We start from the raw sequence: 10,716 nt of genomic DNA on the forward strand, positions 1-10,716 counted from the left end.
GACCCTTCAGAATAAGAGAATAACAATTTTAAGATCGATTAATTCCCCATTTATTTTCCTATTTATTTATTTCCTATTTATCTAATTTACTATTATTTTTATGAAAAGGCTATTTTAACCTGGGTTACACCGGCACCTCCACATCATTGGATTCAGTTTTTATTCACAATTTGTTTAGTGTTCCAACTTTTTTGGAATCCGGTTTGTAATTTCTGGTAAGTTTCATAGCATCAAACTGGCACATTAAATACATTATGGCCAAATGTTAGCAATTGGGTAAAATTTAGAATTTCAACAGAGTTCATGGCTCCAGGAAACGGTTATGTCTTGATAGTCGTGAGCCCAGACCCTCTGGAAAAAGCAAATAGTGTAGGACAAGAGGGGTGTTTTATCAGGCTAACTGTGAGGACTGTTTTAAAAGGTTAAAAGAAAATATATTAGAATAAAATTATTAACTGAACCAAGGTTTAAAGTAACAATGATTTTATTAAATAAATAGAGAAAACAAACCTCAGCATCTTCACTTTACTGACTGAACTCTCCAGGATCTCATGCAGATGCTTCATTCCAGAGTCTTCCAGTCCAGTGAAATTACTTATTTCTAGTTCAGTCAGATGGGGATTGGACTTCAGAGCTGAGGCTAAAACTTCACATTCAGCTTGTGAGAGTTCACAGCCACCAAGTCTATGATTAGAAAAAAAAAGTCAGTTCTGGCATCTGGATCATCAACACAGACTTAAATATAAGAGCATTGATCTTTATCTGATCTGATCTTCAATTTACTGAGTTTGACATAACAGAATTGCGATAGTACATGATTAAACTTGTTGGGATCCATTTTAATTCAAGAACTGATCAGCTATAATTCCTAAGAATTTGTGCTGAAGACATCACTGCCAAACTACGGCTGCTCTACCTGGCTCTCTTGCTCTCAATGTAGGTGGACGCTTTATTTCTCTGCTCCCTCCCTGCCCATGCCTGCGCTGCTTGCTCTGTTTTTGTCCTGTCTTTTGCTATATTTTTGGAGCCTTTCTTTGCACATCATCCAAATCTACAAATTATGGATCTGGTCAACCGGTGTCTCAATGCAATTGATCAACTAGTGTATGGATGGATGATCAGCGCTGAAGGCCATGCCACTGAAGGCCATGCCAAATGTTGACGTTCCAGTCAACATTTATGACAAGACTTGTAGCAGTGCTTGCCACTTTCTACACATTCAATCTCCAAAATCAAGATGAGGACTTTGGAGCTTTTTCAACGGCAAAATTACAACACAAATTATAACAAGATATAAAGCTCAAATCTAAACAATTGATTGTGATATACACACCAAATAAGGGCTGTTCACTTTAATTTATCAACCCTTTGTTTTTGAATTTTTGGGGATTTTTTCTGTTTGACTTTCTGCATTGAGTTGTTGTTCTTGTGTCATCTATCCTGAATTACTGATCAAAAAGTAAAAAAAATGTAAAGAGAAAAATGTTTCTCCCAAAAGGAAGGATGGAGATAGACAATTCCCTGAAACAACAGGTCTTGTTTTTATTTATGTTTTTGTTTGTATATTTTGTCAGGTTGCAGAGAGGATCACACCTCTCAACAACAAACAAAGGTTTAAGAACTACTGACTTTTCAATCAGAAATGATCACACCGCCTGGTTGAAGTACCAGTCTCCATATGCAAGTCAACAAAGGTGAAACAAACATTTAAGCGAATGGTGCATTTATATGATGTTCATGTAGTGCATCTTTCTAACTTTAGCTTTGTTTGTTTTCCAGCAGAGAGGAAACACCTGATTGACAACATGTGAGTCTCAATTTCAACCTGTGACTGGGAAGACTACAACCATCCTGAGCAAACTCTGAACTCAGTGACTTCTTACTCTCAACCCAGAACAAGAATTTTTTTATCACCGGTTTTTCTTCTACAATAGGTTATCTCTTATGTAGACACATGCTGTTTTTTAGTTTTTGTTTTCCAGATCTCAGTAATACCATGAGGAAACTGGACAGAAAATAGAATTGGTTCTTTTTTTAACTGAATTTTTAAATAGGAATTGTTTCTTTAAGTGGATTACTCGTAATCTGTATTTTTGTTTAATTTGAATTCATTTTCTTTATAACTTTCTGTATAGAAATGCTGACAAGTTACACTTCCTTGTGTGTTGTACTGTAATTTTTATGGTAAAATTCTGGTGATAACAGTGACCGGTAATTTACCATAAAGTTTTTGGGGGTTTTTTTTACAATAAAATGTCAATATATCATAGAGTCTGGCCATGTTTTTCACTTATGTAGATATTATGTCTCAGGCAGTCTGACCGTATTTACTACGGCAAAACCACATTTTAATTTTTTATTTTACCATATTTTAGGAAATACGGTATTTTACCGTATTTTAAAAATACGGTAAAATACTGCATTTCCAAATACGGTAAAATACTGGCAGTTTTAGTTGCCAGAATTTTACGGTATTTCTAAAATATAGTAAAATACTGCAATTTCAAAATACGGTAAAAAACTGGCAGTTTTGGTTGNGTTTAAAGAACAATAAAAGAATAAACAACAACAATATTACACAATTAACACACAATGACACAAATTCAAAAAAAAGAAAAAAAAATAGTTTCCAGTTTCTTTCAGCGTATTTTATAAATCTAAATTAAGGATACTATTTAATTTCACCTAGGTTATAGTTCTATTTAGGTTCTAGTTAATACTATTTAGTTCTATTTAAGTTCTAGTTAATACTATTTATCTATTTTGATTTACAGTTTGTTTTAATCTGTTTAATCTATTTTTAATTCTTTGGTGTTTCCCTTAAGGAGTAAAAAAACAATAACAGCAAAACAACAACACAGCAGAACAATTCACAAAGGACAGATCAACTGTGCTTCAGATTGATGTCTTGTTTCTTCCGATGATCCAACAGTTAATTCTGTTTCAGTGACCCACTGCTAATATGCACGACAACATNACGGTAAAATACTGCAATTTCAAAATACGGTAAAAAACTGGCAACCAAACCTGCCAGTTTTTTACCATATTTTGAAATTGCAGTATTTTACTATATTTTAGAAATACCGTAAAATTCTGGCAACTAAAACTGCCAGTTTTTTACCGTAAATTGAGGCCATTTTTTTTTTTTTTACAGTGTAGATGTCACTGAATGCCACTGTTTACGTGTGTTCCTGGAACATGCCTCTTTGGAAGTCAGTGCACTGCTTTATTATGCTGTGGAGCGTTAGGCACTGAGTGAGAAAACTTGAGTTATTTGTGCATAAAACTTTTTTTTTTTTGCAAAGACAACTTCATATGTCATCTGTGCCTGATCCCAGCAACATAAATTTACAGTAAAATACTGGCAACTACAGATGCCAGTATTGTACTGTTTATTTAGTTTCACCAGTGTATTTACTTTAACAGTAAATTACTTTTACATTTTATCACAGTATTGAACATGTGAATTAACAGTAAGTTACAGGCAGCTAAATTCAGCAGTGTTTTACCTTTCTTTTTTTTTTTTTTTTTTTTACAAAACCTATATAACGTAAATTTACAGTAAAATAAGTTTAAAATAAATTTACTGTAGCTGCCAGTATCTTACTGTAAATTTACAGGATTATTTCTTAGAGTGTAGGTGAAATAGTTCAAAGGATGAAGAAAGTAGTTAAAGCCCAAAACATTCTGTAGCTATGTGTAGAATGTAGAAGAAGCAGAAGGAAAATAATGCTGAATCAGCATTCACACAACGTAGACTTCTGGACTCACCGAGCCTTTTTGCAGTTGTTCACAGCTGGAACCAGTCTCCGTCTTCCCCCCTCTGATGTGTTGTACTTTTTCAGGTCCAACTCATCCAGAACCTCCTCTGACATCAGCAGCATGAAGGCCAGAGCCGAGCACTGGATCTCTGAGAGCTCCTTCCCTGACTTTAGGAGTTGCTGGATCTCCTGAAAAAATGAGAGGTCCTTTATCTCCATCAGACAGTAGAAAAGGTTGATGCTTCTGTCAGGAGAGATATCATCAGTGTTCATCTCCTTTAGGTTGGTGATGATTCTCTTGGTGGTTTCTGAACTGTTCTCTGTCTGACCCAGCAGGCCTCCTAACAGTCTCTGGTTGGACTCCACAGTGAGACCATGAAGGAAGCGAACAAACAGATCCAGGTGGCCATTTTTAGTGAGGAGGGATTTCTCCATGACTTTCTTCATGAAACCTTCCAGAGATGTTTCTCTGTATTCTTGTCCCAAGAACCTCTTGATCACCTCTGTGTTCCTGGTGGTGAAACAGTGGAACATGTAGACTGCAGCTAAAAACTCCTGGATGGTCAGGTGAACAAAGCAGTAGACTGGCTTCTGGAAGATCACACTCTCTCTTTTGAAGATCTCTGTACAAACTCCTGAGTACAGTGAGGCCTCTGTGACATCCAGACCACACTGCTCCAGGTCTTCTTGGTAGAACATGATGTTTCCTTTCTCTAGATGTTCAAACGCCAGCCTCCCCAGCTTCAGAAGAACTTCCCTGTCTGCCTCCATCAGCTCCTGTGGACTTGTCTCATGTCCTCCATGGTACTTATTCTTTTTCATCTTTGTCTGGACCAGCAGGAAGTGTGAGTACATGTCAGTCATGGTCTTGGGCAGCTCTCCTCTCTGTTCTGAAGACAACATGTTCTCCAGAACTGTAGCAGTGATCCAGCAGAAGACTGGGATTCCACACATGATGTGGAGGCTCCTGCAGGTCTGGATGTGGGAGATGATTCTGCTGGACAGCTCTTCATCACTGAACCTCCTCCTGAAGTACTCCTCCTTCTGGGTGTCAGTGAAGCCTCGTACTTCTGTTACCCTGGAAACGCATGAAGCAGGGATTTGATTGGCTGCTGCAGGTCTGGAAGTTATCCAGATGAGAGCTGAGGGAAGCAGGTCCCCCTTGATGAGGTTTGTCAGCAGAATGTTGACTGATGACTTCTGTGTGACGTCAGAAACCAGCTGCCTGCTGCCAAAGTCCAATGAAAGTCTGCTTTCATCCAGGCCATCAAAGATGAAGAGCAGTTTGCAGATAGCCAGCTGCTCTGCTGTGAGCTTCTGGAGGGTTGGATGGAAAACATGGAGCAGTGAGAGAAGACTGTGCTGCTCATCTCTGATCAGGTTCAGCTCCCTGAATGAAACCGGAACCACCACACTGACATCTTGGTTCTCCAAGCTCTCTGCCCAGTCCAGAGTGAACTTCTGTACTGAGAAGGTTTTTCCAACACCAGCTACGCCACTGGTCATAACCACTCTGATGGTTACTTGTCGGGCAGGGAAGGCTTTAAAGATGTCATGGCATCTGATGGGAGAGTAACGGAGGTCCTGGATCTTGGAAGCTCTCTCCAGCTGCTTCACCTCATGTTGGGTATTAATCTCTTCACCCTGTCCCTCTGTGATGTAGAGATCAGTGTAGATCTTGTTGAAGAGGGTTCTACTTTCTGTTTTATCACTTCCTTCAGTCACACTGACACATCTCCTCCTCAGACTGATCTTATGTTCCTCCAGGACCTCCTGCAGAACAACATCTGCTGAAACAAAGTAAAAAAAAAATAAATAAAGTAAACAACATGATTTAGTTATGAAGTTGGAAAACAACCCATCTGGAAAATTGGGAGGTGTTGTCATATCCTGTGGAGTCTCTGATTTTACAAGGTATGACGTCAGGATCCATCATCAGAAACAGAACATTGTTCTATTGTTAGACAAGAGATTTCTGCCTCTAATCTTCATGTACGGCTGGGCCCACTGTGACCATTTCTGCTAGTGAGCAACAGTTAGGGGTGGCCAAATAGTAGGTTCATGCACCGCAAACCTTTGGAGGATCCTCCACCTTGAGGTTCCAGAGGCTCCAGCAGTTTCAAATAACTGTTTGCTACTTTGCTATGGCATTTTAGCAGCTGATCTCTTAATCTGATTAATTTTTCTAACAGAAATCTTCCTCCATCTTTGTTCTGAATCAGCCACAAATCTCTTCACAGTATGATAACGTTTCAGTTTTCGTTAAATATCTAATGTTTTCATATCTTGTCCACTGCACTACACTATCTGATGATTTTTGGCACCAGAGAGATCCTTTCTCTTTCCCATGTTGCTTGAAACCTGTGGCCTGCTTAATAATGTGGAACATCTTTCTTAAGTAGATTTCCTTTAATTGAACTCACCTGACAAACAGTGACCCAGGTCTCTGAAATTAATTGTAGTGATCTAAAGAGCCCTGAGACACAATACCATCTATGAATTTAATAGCACAACAAAAAAATAAATATTTATAACATTTAAATCCAATTCGCATAATAATTTGGAACACTGTGTATATGGCACTAAACAATGTTTTCGTGAAATGTATTTAAGACTAGGCTGCACAGAGGAACAGTTGGTAGAGCTGTTGCCTTGCAGCAAGAAGGTTCTGAGTTCGATTCCCGGTCTTTCTGCATGGAGTTTGCATGTTCTCCCTGTGCATGCGTGGGTTTTCTCCAGGTACTCCGGTTTTCTCCCACAGTCCAAAAACATGACTTTCAGGTTAATTGGCCTCTCCAAATTGCCCCTAGGTGTGAGTGTGTGTTCATGGTTGTGTGTGTCTGTGATGCGCTGTTACAGACTGGCGACCTGTCCAGGGTGACCCCGCCTCTCGCCCGGATCGTTAGCTGGAGATAGGCACCAGCAACCCTCCCAACCCCACTAAGGGACAAGGGTGTAAAGAAAATGGATGGTATTTAAGACTTTAAATACAGCATAATATTATAGATTTTATAAGTCTTATTGTACTGATTATTTACATTGGCCAAGCTGACTGCTGTATATTTCTTTGTGAAATCGCAGTAGAAGTGGAGCTACAGATACCAAATGAAATCTAAAGTTTCTATAATATTGTTGCCTCCGACCATCTTAAAAAATCTCTTGTACAATATTAGTTACAATATAAGAACCCAATTTAAAGCTGCAGGGACCATTGACAATTCTAAACAGTTTTTACCTTCAAAGTTTTACTTTAACAGAGTAATAATAATGAATTAATAATAACTATGATAGTAATACATATATAATACATATACATGTTTGACTTTCAGCTGCTAGACTACATCAGATTACATCAGGCCCTTTGATCTAAACACAGTGAGAATGCTGTTTTAAAAAAGGGGTAAATCAACTGTGAACAAATCAACAGAGTTCTGGATTTTATTAAGAACTAAACTGAAGACTATTCCATCATTCTGCTGAAATGTGAAATTACTCCTAAATCATATGTACAAGGCTTCATAGATGTACCATTACATAAAGTTTGCTGAGAAGCTTGATATGAGATTTATTTTTATAGAACATTGAAATGCTAACAACCAATAGTGTTACATGTAGCACACACTATCGTCAATGGAAGACTTTTAAATTATTTGATTTCATTTCTTAATTCAAGTCTTTAGAATATTAAACTTTACAAACACTTATACTTTTTGTATGTTTGCTATAATTTATTATTATTCATTTATTATCTATGTCTGCTGGGTCAGACTAACCCTAATGGGTTCATATTTAATGAGTGCTATGTTAACCAGGGTCACAAACACATACAAAATTAGCTGAAGTAATTGATCACAGAAAGCTGTTTAAGATTTGAATTTCAAAATCTCAACGGAAAACATGGAATTGGTTCAACAGAGATAACACAAGGAAGCTCTGATTGGAGAGGTTTAGACTCACCTGCAGCAAGGCTGCTCTGATTGACTGTCAGCAGACCAGGTCCTGTTCTGGATCGTTTCCCACACTCGGGGCAAGAGGGGTGTTCAGATGTAGCAGACTGGTCCAAGTAGGATCTAATGCACTGTCCGCAGAATAAGTGTCCACACCTGGTAGAGACCGGATCCATCAGAACCTCCTGACACACAGCACAATAGGACGAGTGCTCCTCCACACCAACGCTGCTTCTCTTTCTCCATCTGTGAAGACATTTCTTCATGACTGACATAGTTCACTAAAAACAGGATAGTTGGTTCTATCAACTATCTATCAGGTGAGATATGCTCATCTCACCTGTGTTTCTTTGTCGCAAAAGACATTCAAAATCAAGTTCTGTTCAACCTGTCTGGTTTGTCAAAGTAGAAGCCAAAATGACACAAATGTTTTTTTCTCCATCCCATTTGGTTAAGTTAAGATGTTAAAAGTGTAACAGTTTATACTATTTAAATAACCACTCTCTACAGTCTAATATCATTACAATTATGAGCCCATGGAAGAGACTGAACTGGCCATGCCTGGGATCAGCGGTGCAGAGAAACCTATTGTTTTCCCCCTCATATATTTCTTCTTCACTAAAACTCATACTGCAGTCTATATACCACAAGACTTATTACAACTTTTATTAAGTATCCAGGTCAGTTCCCGTCTGCTACATGGATATAGCCAGCCAAGGTCATGAGCTCAGATGTGTGAAAAGAAATGCCTGAAAACCATGTGACCATGCATCAGCAGTTCAACTTCAGTCCAACTATACTGGGCCCTTTACTGCCGCTGCTGCTCAGTTCCCTAACCTACTCCCCTCTGTTTTTGGATGAGAGCTAATACTCTTTGGAAATACAATGTAGGACTTTCATAATAAAAGCCCATGCCAGTTCAACTTCAGAAAGTCCTACGGCAGGGGTGACAAACCAGTTCAGCATTAAAAGACAAATTCAGCTTATTGCCACTGTAAAGAGCTACACAATTTCAAGATTAGATTTATACCATGTTGCTTGCTGAAACGGTTATATTTTTTAGTCCCTAAGACTTTTTGTGGAACACCTAACAAAGTTGAACTTTTATAAGTGTCTTTAGGTTTAGTTTGTACTCTGTTATAGATTCTTGAAGCAACTTTTCCACATATGTGTCAGTGAGAACAGGACAATGATTAGACTTAACTTGCTTAAGCATTGTAAAAATTAATTCACAGATGTACAGAAAAGTTTTGAGCTGTCTGCCAAACTGGTAAATGTGAAAATGTCTCACGCAGTACAGTTTCGAAGCAGAATTTACTCCTGTGGCTCAATTTGTAACTATTTGAGGACCTCTAAAATCTGCATATTTTATACTTAAAACATGTTTTTTTGTAACACCCCAAGATCATTACTGGCCCCATTTAAAACTTCCTGGATTTAGCCCTGCTCAGCAGTCTTAATGAGGCATTTAATATGAACACTGACATTCAAACATTACCTTTAAATATTTTCAATATGAGGGACTAAATTAAACCTCATTCAAAGGTAAAACACAGCATGCCAGATTTACCATAAAAAATATAATTATTAATTTAAACTATCAAAGAAGTCTTTGTTTCTTTCTGATTTGTCTCACTTTAGTTCTTTTTTCTGCTGTTAAAAAACGTCACTCCACATCTCAAATCCACAAACCTGCCACTCGCTCGTTACCGTGATGCATTATCATTATTATTATTCTTTGCACCATCTATGGAGATGATAATGCAAAGAAGAATTCTTCAGAAAATGAGGACAATTATGTACAATCCTGACCATTCTCTTCACGAGTCTGTCTTGGGAAGGCAGAGCATCTACATTCAGAGGCTTCTTCTGGTTCAGTGTGGTACAGACTGGTGCTGGAGATTTTTCCTGCCGACAGTCATCATACCATACCATACCATGCCATACCAACTTTATTTATAAAGCACTTTAAAACAACCACAGTTGATACAAAGTGCTGTACAATTTAAGAACACAACATAATAAAAGTAATTTAAAAACAGTTTAAAAACAAAAACATACAATTTAAAACTAGATCCCACTGGTGTTGAAAGCCAGGTAAAATAGATGGGTTTTAAAACGAGCTTTAAAAGTGGACAGTGAAGGGGCCTCTCTGACCTGCAAAGGTAAGTCATTCCATAATTTGGGGCCCATAACAGAGAAAGCCCTGTCCCCTCTGAGCTTCCTTTTTGTTCTCGGTTCCTCCAAGAGCAGCTGATTTGCTGACCTGAGAGACCGATGGGGTACGTAAGGATGAAGAAGCTCAGTGAGGTAAGCTGGGGCAAGATTATGCAATGATTTAAAAACAAACATAAGAATTTTAAAATGAATCCTAAAATATACAGGCAGCCAGTGAAGTGAGGCCAGGACAGAGGTCACATGTTCCCTCTTTTGAGTTCCTGTCAAAAGTCGTGCAGCAGCATTCTGAACCAGCTGCAGACGTGAGAGCAGCGACTGACTGACTCCCAGATAAAGTGAGTTACAGTCATCCAGTCGAGTCGAAATAAAAGCGTGGATCACCGTTACAAAATGCTGCCTGGAAAGAAAAGATTTCACTGACGCCAACCGCCTTAAATGATAAAAGCTGGACTTAACCACGGTTCTGATTTGGCTGTCCAATTTAAAATCACTGTCCACCTTAAAACCAAGATCTGTAATAACAGGTTTAAAATATTCCTCCAAGGGTCCCAGGTCCACAGAGGAGGACTCACAAGAGCCACTGGGTCCAAACACCATCACCTCTGTTTTGTTTTCATTAAAGTTTAAAAAGTTCAAGGCCAACCAAGCTTTAATATCTCCTAGACATGCCAGGAGATGTTTGATTGAATGTACATCCTGCTGCTTTATGGGCAAATAAATCTGACAATCATCAGCGTAACAATGAAAAGAAATCCCATGTTTCCTAAGGATAGAACCCAGAGGCAGTATATAAAGAGAGAAAAGCAGTGGACCCAGAATTGAGCCCGGCG

At 38.4% G+C, this 10,716-nt stretch overlaps 1 protein-coding gene across 2 annotated transcripts in view; it reads right to left on the minus strand.

Moving 5' to 3' along the window:
• Positions 1 to 10,716, minus strand: part of LOC103143096 (NACHT, LRR and PYD domains-containing protein 3-like) — a 49,398-nt gene that overhangs the window by 21,500 nt on the left and 17,182 nt on the right. For both annotated transcript variants that reach the window (XM_016675125.1, XM_016675124.1), the window contains exons 4-6: positions 7,719 to 7,954; positions 3,772 to 5,548; positions 511 to 684 (exon numbers count right to left, since the gene is read on the minus strand). In XM_016675125.1, coding sequence (XP_016530611.1) covers positions 511 to 684; positions 3,772 to 5,548; positions 7,719 to 7,954 — 2,187 coding nt within the window. The remainder of the gene's footprint in view (positions 1 to 510; positions 685 to 3,771; positions 5,549 to 7,718; positions 7,955 to 10,716) is intronic.

Source organism: Poecilia formosa, unplaced genomic scaffold (genome assembly GCF_000485575.1).
Source record: "Poecilia formosa unplaced genomic scaffold, Poecilia_formosa-5.1.2 Scaffold4, whole genome shotgun sequence".
Classification (NCBI taxonomy): Eukaryota; Metazoa; Chordata; class Actinopteri; order Cyprinodontiformes; family Poeciliidae; genus Poecilia; species Poecilia formosa.